Here is an 18,649-nt window from a genome sequence, read left to right as displayed (position 1 = left end):
TGTCAGATGGTCACATGTCACAGCATGGCTTCTAAAGACGTGAATATGTTGAATACGTGGGTGGAATGACACATGCTGAAACATCTATCAGAAGCAATAAACCGAAATGTCTACTGAAGAGACAACTTGTTCAGCAAACCCTTACTGATAATAATACACTTTTATACAATAAACACACTCTATAAATAATAATAATAATCAATTATTGTTATTATTATTAGCCCCATTTGGTAATAGTTCATCTAGATGGGGCATGCTGATATATTTCATTTGTATCTGAGGAAAGATTCATTTCCCACGTGGCAACAACAGACAACTATTCAAGGCTCTGAATTTGCAGCGTTGTATCTATTTTTTCGCTTGTCTCTTACAGGGTAGTTTACAATTATATTTGTACCTTAAATTAGGTCACTAAAGGAATCAATCTCGAATGTTTGTAAGCAAACAAAATTGAACACCCCAAAATATTTAATAAAGGATTATGTAAAACAGTCCTGTTGTAAAATAGGCCTGCAGGCCTACTATAATATTGTTTAATGTTAACCATGGGTTGACCGCGTATTGTTGTATTAAGGTTAATAATTAAAACGATTCATCGCACCCCTGCGCCGTGCTTTCTGAAATGTGGCTTGTTGTTTATATTATCAAACAAATAGCCAGGTTGTGATGTACTTGCTCTTCTTATAACTATATTGTCACTATCGATATGACTACTGGAATGTAATTCTAAAACACGACGCTTCGCTGGTTATCTCCAGTAGGATTTCGAATCATTCCGTCCAACAGTAACCGTGTCCCCAGGTGGCTGGTGTGGGAATAGGCTCAAAGGAAATGATGTGGTAATGGTCTTCTAATTACATTGAGGTGCAAGGCAACTTCCTTCTCCAGGATACGCTGCACTACTCCGGCTCCACTCCGGCATCGAGGAAAGTTTCGCAGCTCTTCTAACGTAGATGAAGTTAAAGAAGGGTATTCACCACGTTTCTCTGGATTATGAGGGTCGATTTAAATTGTAAAAGTTTATGGGAAAAAACGACGACGGGCGATGTCGACTGAAATTGGAAGCTTGTGTTTCAAGAGATCGAACAAACATACAATCTCCTGGTTCCAGACAGATGACTCAATAGCGTATCCTGGAAAGTAGCCAACATATCTGTCCGTCCGAAGGCACTTCATTAATTTGTTTTCGCTAAAGGTAAGTTGTGTGCTTTTTCGCGTTCAGCTGACTACTGTCGTACACGATGTACAGATAGCTCGCGCCACGTAGCTAACTAGCGAGCTACCAGACTTTTTTGCTTGTTTTGTTTCGTAACCTAGCCTATTAGGAAATGTTTTTTTCCTTTTCTCGAATAAAAATGTTTTGTGGATAGTTACTGACGTTATATGTTGTATGTAGTTTTGGCATAGTTCACGATATATAAATAAGTATGTGTTTAAGGTTTTTCCTTTGAGAATTTGGATTCATGCAACGCAACAAAAGGGTGAAATTTTGTTACGGGTGCACTGCTCCCCAGATCTCAGTTTTGCCTGTCAGCCATGTATCTCATACTTGCCTGAGAATGGTAAACAGTTTCTGCCTTAAAAATAGCCTATTGCATAAAAGCGCTTTGAATATCAGAAGAGTGGAGACGTGTAAAGTGAAATCTTTAATTGTACAACACTAATTTCATGGCGTATTTTTTTCTGTTTGTCGCCACAGTCTGCAAACCCCTTTCCGCAAAATCGTGGGCAATTGACACTTTGTTAGGGCGTCTTTTGTTATGTAGAACTCGCTGAGAGCATGGCTCACACTTGACGGTGTTGGTTCCATCTATCCCATGCTGTGCATACGCATAACAAAAGGCAACGTCTCCAACTCATAAAAACCGTTAATGAAATTACCTGAGAAAATCAGACGCGTTCGAGGGGGCATTCAGTTTAATCAAGGTGTCTGATGCCTTTTGAGATCGGATGATTAGCTTGTTACACGCGTTGAAAAACATGAACGAAAGCTCTTGAATCTTGCATGAAGACTGCATAAAAACTGAAGTTTACGGTGCTTGGTGCGTCTCTTGGTGTGTGTAACCGAGTAAGTTATAACATGTGCTACACAGTATTTGCGTATATTTTACATCACATGTTATTATACACACCAGTATTGAAATGCCTGCAGAAATGGTCACATTCTTGTAGGCAACTACCCCGGTCACAGATATTAGGCTATAGACCATTGGTTGACATAGAAATCAATCATAGTTTGGCAATATAATGTATTATAAATATGCTATAGATTGACTCCGTGGTGATTGAACACTCTTAGAAATTTTCCATTTATCAAAGTGGTGATGCTTTATTAACATTGGAAGGAAATTTATGTTAAGATCTATTCTTTAGCAGTATACACTTTGCCATGACCAATTCTGAATGAAATTTGGGAGTATGTTTAGGCTCTATATGTTAGGTTGTGTAATCTACCTTCAGTTTGGAATAAACTATTTCCCCCCTTCTCAAAACAAAGACATTGGGTTTCTAGGTCATAGCCTAGCAGTTAATGAATGACACAATCAATTATTTGTTAATCACAAGCCCATAGCTCCTATTTTTTCAGATGATAAGAGAATTTTGCATTGTATTATTAACTTATCACATCCAGTACAAGTATTTGTTTTTGCACAGGAGACTAGCTTGTTGCTTCTCTTCCCTCATTGCAGACAGCCTTATCCCAGGAGACTTGCGTAGCTTGTGTTCCATAAACAATGCTCGATATGTGCTGATACGAAGCACTTAGTGCACTGTATGTTACCAATGGGTGCATCATCGGCGTCAAACCTGAAATCCACAACTCTCCCGCAAGCAAAGAACAGCAGTGACTCACAACACTTCAGCTGTTGGGATATTCATTTCAGAAATGTGATGCGCATAATGTGTGAGGTAAATGACAACGGGAGCCATGGCATGGGCTGCTTCTACATCTTTTAATGACTGATAAAAGCAGACCGGCCAGAGCGGTGTCGTGAGATCACCTTGGTGAAGTTAAGTGGGCATACTTCGCTAAGGCTGGAGAATGGCTAATTTATGCAGACGATCGGTGTATTGACCTAGCCGTGCTGTAGTGTGTATTGTAGGCTGAACGGTTGTCCGTGGTGCAGACAGTTGGGAATACACAGAGGGGGAATGGTGATTAAAGTCACTGCACCGGTGACCTGTAGACCTTCGGGTTCCTGGGTACGGCACTGCACCGTCAATAAGGGAGCTTCGCTGAAGTTCCTGCTGTAGAAAATGCAGTTATGTAGATAATGGGAGACGTAATCTCCACAAGTTGCCCCGGGGCACTGAAAATGACCGGGGGGTTGGGGGTGGGGTGGGGGGTTGGGTGTCTCTGTGGGAGAGCAGATGTCTGGTCCTGCAGTGAGGTCATCCTTGTCTCTCAGTGGACGCCAGACGAGCTGACTGACTCACGTCCTCTCTGGTCTCCTGGTAGCAGATAGTATTATGTTTGTCTGTGGCGGTTGAGTCATGGTCCAGACTGCCCCTGCCCTCTGCGCCACGGCCGCTTGATAACATCGTACGATTGGGCCATATTTTCCAGAAACCGTATCTGAGAAGTTACCCAGGGATTTTGCCCACTGTTGGTGTAGTTGATGGTTTTGTGAAGAGAGAACTGGATGGTGTGCGGACGACTTCATGATGACATTGATGTTGTATGCGATGGAAGCTTCTCTGGGGCGTCTTGTGAAAATGTGGCAGAATTTAGGCTATGTGCTAACTGAAATGTAAAATTGACATGCTGCCTAAAAAATGATGGGTAGTAAAAACCAATGAACTACAGTGGTAAAAACACAGAATGAGATGCAGCTTGGTTATGACTGACTTCCTGTTCTCTGTGAAACGCTGGCGTCTAGTTTACCCGTGGAACGTTTATGTGGAGTCCATAGGCGAGCCGTGTTTGGATGAGTTTCAACAAAGCAGTGTGTGTTCTTAAGCTATATTTATACTGTTTGCCCGTCTCAGAAGCCGTGCTGTTTGACTTTGTCCTCCTGCAAGTACTCCCCAGCCTCCCATTCCAGATTAGTGCACTTTTTACTGAATGAAAAGGTTTGTCAATCAGTGGTTTACTTCATTCAGCCAAAGCCATTTTACAGAGCTGGTGCCAGACATTTGCTTTGAATGGGCGTTATCTGCACTGTGTACAGTCTGGTGACCTATGCAAATATTACGCAGAGCCTGTTATTGCAGTTTAGAGTGGCGCGAATGTAATTTCATAAAGTGTAGGTGGCCTATAAATGGAATGTTTTCACTATAACAAATACAGGCCTCCTAGAATTTAAATTTAATTAAAAGCAATAGAGATTGCATGAAAGAAAGGGATGTTTTTTTTAAATAAAGTGTAGAAAGGTAGGAATGCCCTTTGGACAAAGTTTACTTAGCCTTCCAAATATTTAGCAGCATTTTCCAAATGGAAAAAAAAGATGTTTTAATGTCATGGAGAACACTGGTTTCTGTGTCTGGAGCACTGTACTGGGAGTCAGCCTAACAGGCCAGGTTTAATGGGATCTCCCAAGTTGCATGTCGCTGGGAGTTTAGGCATATTGATCATGCTTGTCCTGCACTTACTCACTTCCCTTTTTCACCGTGATTTAACTATCTGAGGTTAAACAGGAGTCAACAGTACGAGCTCCGCATTCATCTTTTTTAAGCTGAATGCTGAAATGAGTGTTCTGCGTCACGGTGCTCTAAATCTAGGTAGGCTACATGTCTGTTGACATGTTCCTGCACGTCTCTGAGCAGTCCTCCAACACCTAGGTGGGCTAGATTTAATCTCGCAAAGTCAGTTGACTAGGTTTCTGTGAGCAAAGTGCAAGACTTCATCTGAGAATATATGACGAAGCAATGCGGAAAAATGATTTCAGGCATTTTACATCATCGTGTTTCTTCTCTTTAGGCGACTAAAAGTTCAGTGTTCGTTCTGTCCTGTCCTGTCCTGTCCTGGCCTAGCCTAAGCTAGCCAAACATCCAGCAAGGGATTTGTTCATGTTGGTGATAATGCGCTTTTCTTAGTTTAGCCAAATCCAAATAGAAATATAGGGAATCAGCCAGGGTGCCAGTAAGTCCGCACCACAAACTTGTCCGGAGCCCAAGAGAAGAGGTCGTTCTTTAGTTCCAGTTCATTGCTTGTTCTTCGTGTATTTTGTTGTGCTTTTTTTGGTTAGGTTAACAAAGGAGACGGTATTACGTAGAATAATAATAATTTGTTAAACCTGTGCACTTCATGAGCTGTATACAGTAGCCTACACACAATGCGACCGTTAATGGTAGAGTCTGCAGATGGATAGAACTAGGCTGTGTTTGAAACTTTGAATCTAACATTGATTAACTAACTTGCTATACTCTGGGTAATTTTGAGCAGGCCTATTTATTTATTTATTTCAATTTCATTGCCCTGGTTACTTGGGGGATCTGCCTGGGGAAGCTGACTCTGTGCTCCCTCATTACTGTTATAATCTTTGTTGTCTTCAGAGCCACGTGGGACAGCTCTGCTCATGTTCTGGAGGAGCCGCCATTTTAGTTTAGTTTGTGGCTGTTGGGAAAGCCCGAAAAGACAGTATATAAACTTTAATAATATTTATTATTCCACTTTTGGCTACAATTATTTTTGAATGATGTAATAAAAAAAGATACATTGGGTTGGAAAAAGGGATTTTGGTAGAAGCCATGGTGATATAGTAGCAACAAAAGAAAAAAGGCACAGTTTATCACAACTGCCTGTGTATTGAATGTGCTAAAACAACCCCAAGCCTTGTTTTTTAAGTATGCTTAAAGTTAGCATAGCCAGTCTCCTATTAGAGACTGGACCCTAGAATTTAGGCTAGTAGTTGGAAGAATTTGCTGTAGATGATGGCAGAGTTTCAGCAATTCCTGCCTACAATGTGAACGTACAGTGCTTCCATTTTTCTTTAAAGTGGTTGGCTGTTGTGCTTAATACTAGGGAACGAGCCCACCTTCTTTGGAGAGTTTATACATAAGCCCCTTCTCCCGTTCTGGTCTGATTGAGTCTTACTCTCAGATGTATTTTAGAATTTGGTGAGAAATGTCAGCAGTTGTGCGCCAATCTGCCGACAGTGCCTCTGACGGTGGGCCATCTGGTCCCGGTGCTTCCCCGCCCCTTGTTTGTTTGTTGCATTTTGGGCTTCTGTCTTCCCGTTGGTTATGAGGTTTATTTTAAGACCTCCTTTGGACCCATTTGCTGCTCCAAAAGCTGACTGAGTCTACGTGGGATTTCAGTGAAACGTTTGGCCCATTTTTTTTTTTTTGTTTTTTTTTTTTTTGTTGTTGTCCGTTGCTGTACACAATTTAGTAGTCGTACTTGTTTGTTTCTGATTGGCCTTTCGTATCACGTTGCCGATTCCACTTCAGCTGAAAGCCACATAATAAAATACCTTCTCCGGTCTTTTGGCATCGCGTGCTGACTGCTTTATTCAGCCTTCAAATTAAGTGCTCCCTGGTGTCCGTGGGTTCTCTTTTGTTGCACTCCACAGTCAACATTAAGCCTTGAAATCCGCTCCTCGTTGAGGCCTTGTGCTGCGTTCCAAAATTAAACGCCATGAATCCACAAATGATGACCGTCTCATACCGGGTTGACTGCATTGCTCCGTGTTGTGGATCTCATATCTCAAACCTGTTCCCTTGGTTGAAGTTAAAAGTCCTTTTTCATCTTGTGCATTCTGTTGGTGGCATTGGATCATTTTGATGTGTTTTCTCCTAACTGTGTGTGTTTGGTGGCAGTTTTGGCTCCACTGGCTTATAGCTGTGAAATGTGAAACGGAACCATGCACTTGTGAAAAGGGCCAGAGGTCCAAGGCAGCACATTTAAGTGAAGTGCAGTGTTTGGGGTCACACTGCAAATGGTGCCCCAGCCTGTAGGAAACATCACCTTAAAATCCCCGTGGGGCTGAAGTTTCACCCCGTTTTTCTGTGCGTTCCCTTTCAAAAAATGGAAATGGTGTCGACATGGTCTCCTGTGTAAACATTCAACAGTGGCGAGAGTGTGAGCCGGTGTGTGTTTGTAAGCTTGGAAGATTGGAAATAGGAAGAAGTCCCAGAGAAAAGAGGTGATGTAGAGTTCAGTTTTGACTTGAAGACGTTGCATGTTTAGTCACCACCCCTTAACAAAGAGAATGCTGTCTGCTTGTGGGAAGTTTGACTATATTATATTAAATTGGTTGCTAGATTATATGCAAAAGAACAGATGTGTCTGAATGAGGTATATTTCCGGGCGTGCAGTACAGTTTAAAGTTAAGATTAATTTGTAGTTATATTGTTTACCTGAAGTTCTGCCGCTTCATGACTATTTTGTACCGTTATTTAGAATAAATGTATTGGTTAAGAAGTTCTCTTTATTGCTAACGCATCAGAGAAATCTAGCACAGAATACCAGGCTCATCCACACAGAAGGATTTGAACCACTGAAGATGTAGGCTAATGGGTGCTGCTCCAATAACCATTCAAAATCATTCCTATTTCAACCAAAGATTCAGACTCATTCTTGGAAAGACGTCATGAACAGCAGTTGTTCAGAGACGTGCAGCTAGTAGTCATGTTGCTTTTGTAGGCTGCATAGCCCAGGTGGGAGGCTAGTTTGTATGTGAACGTAGGCACTTAGCACCTTACAGCAACGTGTCTAACCCACTTGGTGTGAGTTATCCAACTATCCAACTGGCAGAACAATGTGATGTCATATTTCATTTTTCAGTAAAAAAAAAAAAAAAAAAACCCATCTTTAACAACCTTCACAGAACACTATTTAGGACTCAATACAAGCAGCTGATACCTCAGTTACTAACTCTGGTTAGTAGCTTAAGTATCAACTAACTTAACTTACTAAGTTAACTTACTAACTACCGAACTCAGACTTTAAGTTGTTGGCTCCATTGTGATGATATTCTTTTGCAGATGTTTCAAGTGTTATCTTTCTGCGGCTTCCATTTGGTAGAGTGGAATGAGGTGTATAATTTGTAGCCCAAATCCTAAGCGTTTAGAAGACAGGAAGGCAAGTGGCATTATGAGGAGTGGGGGGGTGGGGGAGGGGGGGTAGACAGCAATCATTTCCCAGAGCACAGTAATTTGGCTGTCAGAAAGCAGTGGCGGTGCGGGCTGGAACAATGGAGGAGCAGAGGGAGAGGGACGTGCTGGCTCAGAGCTCCCTGCTGGAGGATCAGATTACAGAGGCTGTCATTACAGACAGACTGCGCCGTGCACAGAGACCCAGGGCTTCAAGCCTGAGCAGGACTCAGCCGCTCAGCCGGGTAGGTGGGTGTCTGAGATGGGGAGGGAGTAGGAAGGGTGTGTGTGTGTCTGTGTGTGTGCGTGTGTGTTTGTGTGTGTGTGTATGCGTGCGTGTGTGTGTGTGTGTGTGTGTGTCTGTGCTTGTGTGTGTGCGTGTGTGTGTGTGTGTCTGTGTGTGCCTGTGTGTGTCTGTGCTTGTGTGTGTATGTCTGTGTGTGTGTGTGTGTCTGTGTGTGTGTCTGTGTGTGCTTGTGTGTGTGTGTGTGTGTGTGTCTGTGCTTGTATGTGTGTGTGTGTGTGTGTGTGTGTGTGTGTGTGTGTGTGTGTGTGGGACTTGTCAGAGACTTCAGTGACGGAGCAGAAATCTCTTTAAGGGCCGTCAGTCTCCCAGCTGGGGCTGCTGGTGGTGTGCGCTGTGACGTGAGCCAGGCTGGGAGTGAGCTGTGCTGTTAGCTCCCGTGCGCACTAGTGCTGCGGCAGGCGCTGCTGCTCTGGGTCGCTGCAGAGAATCACAGCGTGTGGGAAGCTCCGCCCACTCCACTCAAGTGCTCCGGCTCCTTCTCTCTGACGGCTCTTCTCTCAGTAGTCCTGTCATTTTCTGCCCAAATCCACAAGGCTTTAATAACTGTACGTCTTGTCCAGGTAAAACTCACTTTACTGTGGGGATGAAGCCTATTGGCTGGGCTTGGTGGGCACCTGGAGTCCAGCTCTGTATTAGACAGGATGTGAGACAGTCAGACTGCTTAACACATGCTGACTGGGGCCTGTCTGTGTTTTACTGCTGTTTTAGACCCTCGCTGGTGCTGTAGCGCATTGATTCTCTGCGCAGATGTGGGCGAGAGACGGGTTTAAATGCTGCTTGAGTCGGCTGTCTGCGCAGCTGCAAGGCTGCAGTGTTGCTGGCTCCTCTCTCCCATTCCTGAGTCTGCTCTGGAGACCGTCTGCAATGCAGATTTTATGAGCTCTTCACCGGCCTCTCCGCCCTTATCACTGGGCTGCAAGAGCAGAAGTTACTGCTGTGCTTATTGTCTGTCTGCGCTCGCTGTCCATTCAGTGCTTCCTGGTTTTATTTAAAATGGATTGGGCGCGATGGCCGCGCCAGCTGGTGAGACTGCTTGTGTTTAACGGGGCGACCTCCGTGTGCTTTCACGTCCACGGAAACGCCGGCCGGGTCGGCGTCTGCCTCCGGACATCACGGGAAAGCGGACTGGTGCGATCGATCGAGGAGTCGATTTGATTTTTGTTGCCGCCACCTTGGCGGTCTGACGCGGCCCTCTCTTGCTGCATTCGGATGAGCTTGGGCGCGCGTCTGACATCACGAACTCGTAGACAGGACTCGTCTGAGCTCAAACTTCTGCATTGGTTCATTGGCCACTTCGACTTCAGCAGTGCGACCAGCCTGTGAGCGTCACTAGCATTTTACCCCAAAAAAGTTTCATCAGTGTTCTGCGCAGCACTGTCGATGTTGTTGATGAATTACTTGAAAGATAAATGTAGCCTGTAACTAGTGTAATGACGCTAATGTTGTAAAATGCATTAAAATGGAAGATTGCATGTAGCAGATGGCTCGTTGCTGTTGGAGCTGACTCATTTGAATGGTGTCAATTGTATGCCGGCCAGCAACTTAAAAATAGTCTCAGTAGTAGCCTATCTCAAAGATGTTAGAAGAACAATAGACCATTTTTGGTGTTGGTAAACATTGATGGCTTATTGTGTGGGCGGAGCCAAACTGGTGGTAGAAAGAACGGTTTCTTGACTGTTTGTCTAATGTGGTGGTTGTAGCAAAAGAACGATCTGAGCATAAAACTTTCATCATTAACTTGCTAAGTCATAGAAAACAATATTATGGATCCTCAGGACACCGTGTCAAATGATATTAAAGGTTTGTTGGCACCACGACTAATTGACCTACACTAATAAGTGTCCATTAAGAGATCATTGTTCACTGGATTTGGCTGTGCTGAGGTAGCTATCTTTTCAGGGTATGGTTAACTTAGCTAGGGCTAATGCTGCTTTCAAGTGGTGTTGTATTTACGGTCTCCACGAGTCTCCCACCTGGAAGGTCCACATAGACACCTTATGTTGGATGATCAAGTCGGGGAAATCGGGATTCTAGTTCCAACGCGACCCAACTCAGAGAGAAGTATGACCTGGCGTCACTTGAAAGCAGGGTTAGCTTAGGCTTAGGTAAGTTTGTGCTCGTTCATGCTAGGAAGTGGGAACACGTGACATACATACTATTTTTCAAATTATTTTTAATAATTATATGCTTGTCTTATGAACTGAATGATATCATAAACTTGCCATGAGCGTTACTCCTGCCTTTGTGCTTACTAACTAATATCGGTCAATGGTGTATCTCATTATGAATTAGCCTTCTAATGCTAACTTTTTGGAAGCTGCTTAGTTATCATTCACTGTTCATGCCTACTTCATTCATTTCTTGGCTTTGTGTGTGTTGAGCACTGGAGCACTGATTTGAAATGGGAACTGCAGATGTGAGAACTACAAACGATACCATCAGTCTAGTCTGTTCTTTTAATGGCTTGCAGCCGCAGATGCCTGCGCTTAGCTTCAAAGGGGTTAGTCGACAATGGTATTCAACAAAAATGAAGGCCCTTTTTTGTTGCTGTTTGTTCTTTGACAGCCAACACCACAACAAGCCATTTTGTCGGTGTTTTAGGGACTTGGCCAACACTCTGTTTATCAGTCTGCTACGTGAGCGCGTCCGTCGTGATGCAGACATGACGTATGCTCCAAAATGGCCTATAATGTGTACAGTAGGCTCTTTTTGAACTACATTTCCCAGCACACACATCTGCAGCTGAGGATCATGGTAGAATGTGCTTTGTACATACTCTGTATTTTGCTATGTGTGAGGCAGCGCGATGCATCTGAATCACAGCGCTGTAATGACTGCCTGATGTGAATTGGTGTTTCCGTACAAATGTAACGCTACTCTAAAGATTGGCTTGTTTGGGAATGTTGATGCAAATCTAAACTATCATTCGCTGGTGCCTTTAGAAGCAAGTAATGCTCACTCCTCCAAGAGATTGAGAATGGTACAATTTTAGTGAAATTTTTACAAAATAAAGTTAGCCGTTGCCTATAGTGTATATTTTTATAGTCTTCTTTCAGATGTCTTTAATTGCCAGCTACCCAAACAGATCAGAGCAAATTGTCTAGTTGCACTGTTGCAGGACACAGAAGCTGACAGAGAGGTTTGTTTTCGAAGTCGTCTTTTGTGTGTGTGTGCTTATTTTGTACATATTAGCCAAAAATACTTGCATAGCATTTTATACAGACTTTTTCTACACCTGATCCCATTCATAGAAACCTGAAGCATTACACTTCGTTTTTGGAGATCGGTGCGGACTATGAAAAATGCAAAACCTTCCCTGGAAGAGGACGAGTGGTGAAAGCGCACAGATTCAGATAATGAGCGGTGGAGTTTGTGAAATGGCTGTGACTTGTACTGTTACTGCTCTGCAATTAATGCTAAATGCTGCCAGTTGTTATTGATTTAGGCTTCTTAATGTGCAATTACAAATTTTCTCTTTTTTCTTTTCTGAAAACGGTATTAAAAACCCTCTAGTAAGCCTTTAGAAATGCACTTTGGTAAGTCACTTCGGCTAAAAGCGTCTGCCAAATGGCTAAATTGTAATAGTTCAATCCAGCAATAATGTCAAAGACAAAATAGCTCTTACCGGAATGACAGAAAAAAGAGCATTCTGTAGTCTTCAATAACAGGAAGTTGTAGGAGCCTGGGTTGAAGTGGAGAGTGTGTGTGTGCGTGCGTGCGTGCGCGCGTGCGTGCGTGTGCTTGTCTGTGTGTGTTTGAATGTGTATGCGTGTGTGTGTGTGTGTGAATGAGTAAGCGAATGTGTCGGCTGACATGGGGGTGGTGGGGGCGTACTGTGTGAACAGATAACGCTGTTAAGTTCTTTCGAACCGAAAGCTGTTTCAGCTACAAGCAAGTGGTATCAAACTAAGAGATGAGATTCCAGTGTCTCAACTACACCATCAACAATCAATGTTAATCACTAATATAATATGCTTCTCAGTTAATAAAAATGAAAAGCTTCTGTTATTTCTCACCAGCTTATGATTAAGTTATGATGTTGTGCTTCTTGCCTCAAAGTCAATGAATACGGATCTTCTTCAAGGAGTTGTTATTTACACAGAAGAGACTGCAGTTGCGTGCACTGCCAGAGAATTTGAGATTAAAGTGAAATCCAGATCCCTGATAAAATTCTGATTGTTTCGGAAAGGCAGTTGTGTGTGACTTCGGCTGCTTTCTGAGGTATAGTTTAATCGCTTCTGCATTCCAGACTCTGCCGCAGAGAGTAGGTGGCGGAACCTTCAAAGTCTTCTTTGTTTTGCCAGGACCAACAGCGGATGAATAGACCGGCTTATTTACTCTTGCCGAGATATAGTTTGATTTTAAGCCGGCGAGGGGGTTGGCGGGGGAGTTCTGTTGACATCAGATCACAGAGGCCGGATTCTAGGCGATATCGAAAGAGGCGAAAATATTTTCGGTCTTGTGCAATTCGACTCTGCATTCTGTGAGCATCCTGTTATTTTTTTTCCTTTGTGGCTGTCCGAATATTTTATTTGGTCAGTTTTAAAGGGAGTTAAAGGTTCAGACGCTGCGAATGTTCCCATAACCACCCCCCCCCACCCCCCCACCCCAGTGTCACATGTTCAGCTCGGTGCCCACAGGCTGTGGGCTCTCTCTCTCGACGGACCCCCCCCCCCCCCCCCCAAACCCGGCCCAGCCGCACCGGTTCTGGAGGGAACACCGTAAACTTACACCGCTGCTTTACTGCATTATAATTCCAGTCACTGGAGAATCCAATCAACTTTCTTTCCCCTTATAAAAAAAACATTCCTCTATATGTAGCCTGAGGGGGGAGAGAGGCTCTGCTCGTCTTCCCCCTGGAAGTGTTCCAGGCGTCATGTTGCACAGGCTGCGACGCAGCTTTTGCCTTACATTTGTGACAGACAAGCCCGTGAGCGCTAGACCCAACAGCACCCCCGTAGCATACGCTGCCTTGTGCCGCAGTCAGACTCTTATTTTGGAAGAGACCAAGGTTTAGCAAATGCTTTAATTTCATGGTTTGTTCCGTCAATAAAAATAATATGGCAGCAGCTAAAGTAATGTTGGGTCATAATTAGGAATCACAGGTCTGCCAGATTAAATTGTAGTATGTAGCCTGTAATCCCTAAAGAGTTTTTTTTGTAGTGTCCAGAATGTTTATATTTGGCATTTCTTTGCCATTCGATGGTTACTCTCTCTATTTCTCTCTCTGCCTCTGTCCATCTCTTTCTCACTGTCTCCCTCTGTATCTTTCTCTCTCTCTCTCTCTGTCTGTCTGTCTCTCCCTCTCTCTCGGTCTCTCCCTCTCTCTCTGTCTCTCTGTCTCTCCCTCTCTCTCAGTCTCTCTCTCTCTGTCGGTCTCTCCCTCTCTCTCTGTCTCTCTGTCTCTCTCTCTCTCTCTGTCTGTCTCTCTCTCTCTGTCTCTGTCTGTTTCTCTCAGGAAGGACTCTGATTACTGTAGCTGCTGCCAGCTCTTGTGAATATTGTATATATCTTTGGGAATTACTGCATATGAAGTCACGCACCATGTGAGTTTGATTACACCGAAGCCTTGTTGAATTTTTAATACAGTGGATATGTTTCTTTTGAGCTAGCCAGCGAAACTTGGCATGCATTAATGTTTCTACTTTAACGTTTGGCCGTGGTCTGCAATCTTGATGGAATGTTCGCATTATGCTATCTGTGTAGCTAGCACACTTCTGAGCATATCATTTTTTTTCTGGGATTCTATGTATGTTTTCAGCTTGTTGTATAATCTGAAAGTTATGGACAAGATGAACACGAACACAATGTGTAATATGTTGACTGTCAGTTTCTGGGACCTTGAATTGGTTTTGTTGCCCTCTTTTTGGATACTGGACCTACTAGGCTATATCGAATGACATTTCAATCAAATTCATACCAAAGATTCATGCCTATGATTGATGTATGATATTGACAATATTAGAGTCGTTAAATGGTATTGTAAATATAAATGCACATTGGCAGTACAAGTAACATTTCGATGGCAATTCCTAAGCATTTCAAAATGGCAAAACTTTGATATCAAAATATATTTATATGTTTTTATAAAATAAGCCTGGGAAGGTAGAGAATAAAAGTTCTAACTACCCTTATGTAATTATGTAATTCATTGTTAAGTAATTTATCAAGTAATTAATTGCTACTTTTGTATGTTAACGTCTGGGAAAATATGAATTGTCTGTGAAAGTTTCATATGGAACTAACCGTGTTTGAGAGTGCTCTTGGTAATGTCCAATCAGGAACACAGAAACGAAAGTTTTCTTGCTTCATTGCAGAACATAAAAGTTCTTTCACCAGATCCCTAAGTTTTCATATTAAAAGACACACAAATTGGGAGGATTTACTGAGGCTGTCGGCGTTGGGGGTGTCAGTGAGTCAATATTTATTTTTAAACCTAAAGTTTCATTTGACCAGCATTTTGGCTGGCCTTTGAAAAACGTTTAAGGCCCACCTAGGCCTACGTGCTCTATAATGTAGGCCTCTGAACTGGCGGCCATTTTGATTTTCAGGATTGTTTTCTCCTTACTCCGATCAGAGCTTCTGGGAGATGAAAGACTGTTTTCTGGTGAAGTAGGAGACATGAGCAGATATATAAGCAGTAAGCACTTTACATTTACATTTTAACTGGACTGTACTTTAGATCACTGCCTTCCGTTTCTACTACTCTGTGTACAGCTTGCCATACAACTGTACCAGATATGCACTGGAGTAATAATGTAGTATTTGATGTGTCTATATGTCTATGTAAGAGAGAAAGACGGAGAGATTAGCATTCCTTACATTGTGGAAGTGAGGTTTGGAGAGTGAAGTCCTGGAGGAGGAGTCTGTGGTGTAGCAGAATGGGGCTATCTGGAGTTGTTTAGGGGTAATGGCGCCCTATCTCTATAATCTGACTGAATTGTTTGGGTTCAGTACAAGGGACCGTAGATTTCCACTGGTTAATGTTTGTTTTCACAGACTGAAAAAATAAACCTGTTTGATTATGGCAGCCTCTAATTGTTGTGTAGCATGCTGTAATTAACATGCCCGGGGTCCGCGTGTTTTAATGTTGTTGTTGTGTCTGTCTCTGGTGTGCAGCGTTCTTTGTAGCGTCTTGTGTGCGTTGTGCGCAGTGTGTCAGGCCATAGGTTTACATGTCTAGGGTTAAATGGACTCGCGTGCAAGGAAACCTGTAAGGGGAAAGAAGAAAAAACAAAACAAGAAAACAAACGACAAATGAATGGCAGATGGTGCCCTCTCCAGTTCGAGTACTCGGAAATTAAAAAAAGAGATGCATAGTCTCCATTTCCTCAAAAGACAGATTGGTATGTATGTCCAGTTTTTGTAAAAACAGAAACAGGCCCTGCTCAAAACCAAAAGCCATTTTGGTTTCCCTTGTTTTGTGGAGGGGGCGTGCGGTGGGAGGGTTTAAAGAATAAATTTTATGTTCACTTAGCAGCTGCCATTCCATAGAAGGCCCTGGTCAGAGGTCTCCTCTCTTGTTTGTATGTGCTTTTAGGGCTGTGTGACTGTAAGCTTTTTAATACTTATAAAAATGTGCTGTCTGCAGTTTTGGCACACCTGCTAAATTTGGGGGCGGGGGGGGGGTGGTCAGTGACGTCCAGGCTCGGTTGGACGTGCAAGGCCAAGAGCGTGTCTGGAAGCTGGACAGGTTTTCGGGGCTGGGGGGAGGGGGGGGGGGGGGGGGGGGGGGGGCGCTGCCAACCGGCCACTTTCCTCCCGCGGGTCGCCCGGCTCCTCGGCTGCCATGGCAACCCCCGAACGCGCCAGCTCAGACACAGATTACACCTCCGCCGGCTGCCGGTGACTCAGCACCTCGCGCGCGCGTGCGGCGGGTCTGCCTCAGAGAGGATCTGGCTGCGAGCTGAGAGCCCGCCCCCGTCCGGGAGCGCCTGATCCCGAAAAAAAAAACCCTGCCGGTTCCGCCGCGCCTCTCCAGCGGGTCAGCGGGGCCCAGACTGGGGTCAGGTCCGTTCATCACGAAGAGAATCTGCGAATCTCAACGGGTTCCTGAACCGATCGCGGCGTTGTTTTAAACGCGGCGCCCGACGCCATTGCGTAAGCCCCCCGTGTCGTTGGGACATGGGAGCGTTGTCGCTAATCCGCCCGTAAGCGTCAGGACGAATCTGGCTGTGTGAAGCAGCCGGCCGGCTACTCTGTTCCGCAGGCTCTGCTCTGGATCGCGCGCGCGTCACACTGCTCCAGGGCGATCAGTCGGCTACAGACCGCCGGCGTCCGGGGAGGCGTTGGAAGGAAAACAGATTAAATGAAAAGATTCCCCGGCATGGTTTGGCAGTTCGTCTGATGTGTGGGACTCCTCGTTTCTGTGTAAACGGAGCGCGTCCCTTTTAAGGCTGAGATGTGTGTTTGTGCTGCTGGACTTTAGGAGAAGGGGGGTTTGGGCTCTCCGGCAGGGTCCTGTCTGGAGGTGCTTTTTAAGCAGAGCCTCCTCTGTGCCCACGGGGGGGCGTTTCGGCGAGAACGGCGCCAACCGCGCGGGGCTGCCTACCGCCCCCCCCCCCCCACCCCACCCCTCGCCGCGCCCGACTCCCGCGACTCGGCCTCCTTTCGTCTCCGTCCAACTCTGCCCCCGGGGGGCGGCGCTTCGTCTGGGCCCCGCCCCCGCTACGTCCCCTCTGTCGCTTCAGAGGGTCGATTCTGTTTTCCAAATTTGATCCCCTCCTCCTCCTCCTCCTCCTCCTGTGCCGAGTTCCTGGTCTGGCTGACTGTAAGAGAGGGCGGTGCCAGATGCAGCCCCCGCCATCCGGAGCCAAAATGGCGGCCGGCGCGCGAACCGCCTGACCTCCGCGCGAGGGGAAGGACACCGCTGGCGGGATTTCAGGCCCGCCCCCCCCCCCCCCCCCCCCCCGTGCCAGAGACCCCGGCGAGGGAAGAGAGGCTCCGAACCCCCCCCCCCCCGACCCCGTTCGCCAGACGCTCCTGTTCGCCGGCCTCGTTTGTCTTTCCCCGGCTCTCCATCCTGTTTGTTCCTTTGTCCGTTCGGCAGCTGCCTCTTACAGGCTAACCTATCGCGCGGCCGGCCCGTTTGAAAGAGCACGTTTTGTAAAATCGTCGTGAAAACCGCTGCTGCTGCACTATCGCAGCGAGCTAGCGCAGTGGCGGAGGTCATCTCCACCGCTGAATTGAGTCTTATTTTATGCCTGTAAGATTGGATGTGCAGTTTTTAAACGTTTCTTTGTTTGTGTAAAACATCCAAGTGCAGCCCGAGGCGGTCACATTTCATATTCATTACTGCAGAGGAAACTCTAAGCCAAACCCAAACCCCACTGTGTTTTCCTCTGGGGAGGCAGGATTACTGGCAAAGTGGTGCCAGGGCTGTTTGTGTGCGCGTCTCACACGAGAGTATCGGTTTACCGATAGATCCAGCGCTGGATTAGGTCACGGTGCTTATTGAACTTGCTTTTAAGGACACAGTTCTCCGTGAGCGTCATTCTCCTCAAAATCAAACGCTGGACCTTATATTTCATCCACAGTGAATAAACGATGACACAAGGTTTTCTGCAAATCCGCCCACTCAGAACAGACAAACAGAATTTAAAACTGGCAGAATGAGTTTTCAGCTCATGGTCTCTACAGAACCTCAGAATAACAGACCTTGGTGCTTGTGTGTGAAAGCGGGAAGTTGATAGGATTCGAGTCTCTTTTGTACAGTTTTAGGATGTTAACTGACTGTGTAATTGTTAGTGAGATTAATTTTATGTTGGCTGTACTCCAGAGACTACACTGAAATTTCGTTATGATGGTCCCCAACAAGTGTCTACATGAAACCTTTTAGCACATAACTATAAATCCGATATCAGGTCACTTTTCTGATAGAACATAGTAACAAGTGCGAATGAGAATACAATCTTGATTACTTGGCTTAGAATTTTTTTAAACAAGCAACATAAAATATGTTGACAAAAATATGTACCCAGTCTATTCAGAAAGACTACCCAAAATAGACACTGGAGTACTCACACAAAATAAAGCGTGTTTATCTGAATAACACTTAGCGTCTTCTTCAGAGCCGTGGCAAGTGGCATCCTGGCTCCAGGGGTGATAAATCCTACCCCGAAAAATGCGCACGCCAGGTAGGGCGTTCCACATCAACACGTGGGGGGACATGTACACCTCCCCCTTTGTCCAGTTTACCTGTCGACTCTAAGGAAGATGCCAAGTCGAAACGTCTGTCTTATTTAAATAAAGTTCTTTATTTTGTACGAGTGCTACAGTGTCTACCTGGGTAGTCTCTCTGAAGAG

General features: G+C 44.9%; 1 protein-coding gene across 2 annotated transcripts in view; it reads left to right on the top strand.

Moving 5' to 3' along the window:
• Window positions 1-771: 771 nt before the first annotated feature.
• Window positions 772-18,649, top strand: part of LOC118214492 (activin receptor type-1-like) — a 35,462-nt gene continuing 17,584 nt past the window's right edge. Inside the window, exon 1 of one of the 2 annotated variants that reach the window (XM_035394485.1) lies at window positions 772-1,195. Coding sequence is in view for 1 of the 2 variants with exons in the window: in XM_035394484.1 (XP_035250375.1) it covers window positions 13,874-13,890 (17 nt within the window). In the remaining variant the exon portion in view is untranslated. Of the gene's footprint in view, window positions 1,196-13,858; window positions 13,891-18,649 lie in introns of those variants that run through there. The other variant, XM_035394484.1, reaches the window with a different exon arrangement.

This window comes from Anguilla anguilla, chromosome 15, assembly GCF_013347855.1.
Source record: "Anguilla anguilla isolate fAngAng1 chromosome 15, fAngAng1.pri, whole genome shotgun sequence".
Lineage (NCBI taxonomy): Eukaryota > Metazoa > Chordata > Actinopteri > Anguilliformes > Anguillidae > Anguilla > Anguilla anguilla.
The sequence above is the reverse complement of the archived record's forward strand: the minus strand, read 5'-3'. Positions and strand labels throughout refer to the sequence as shown.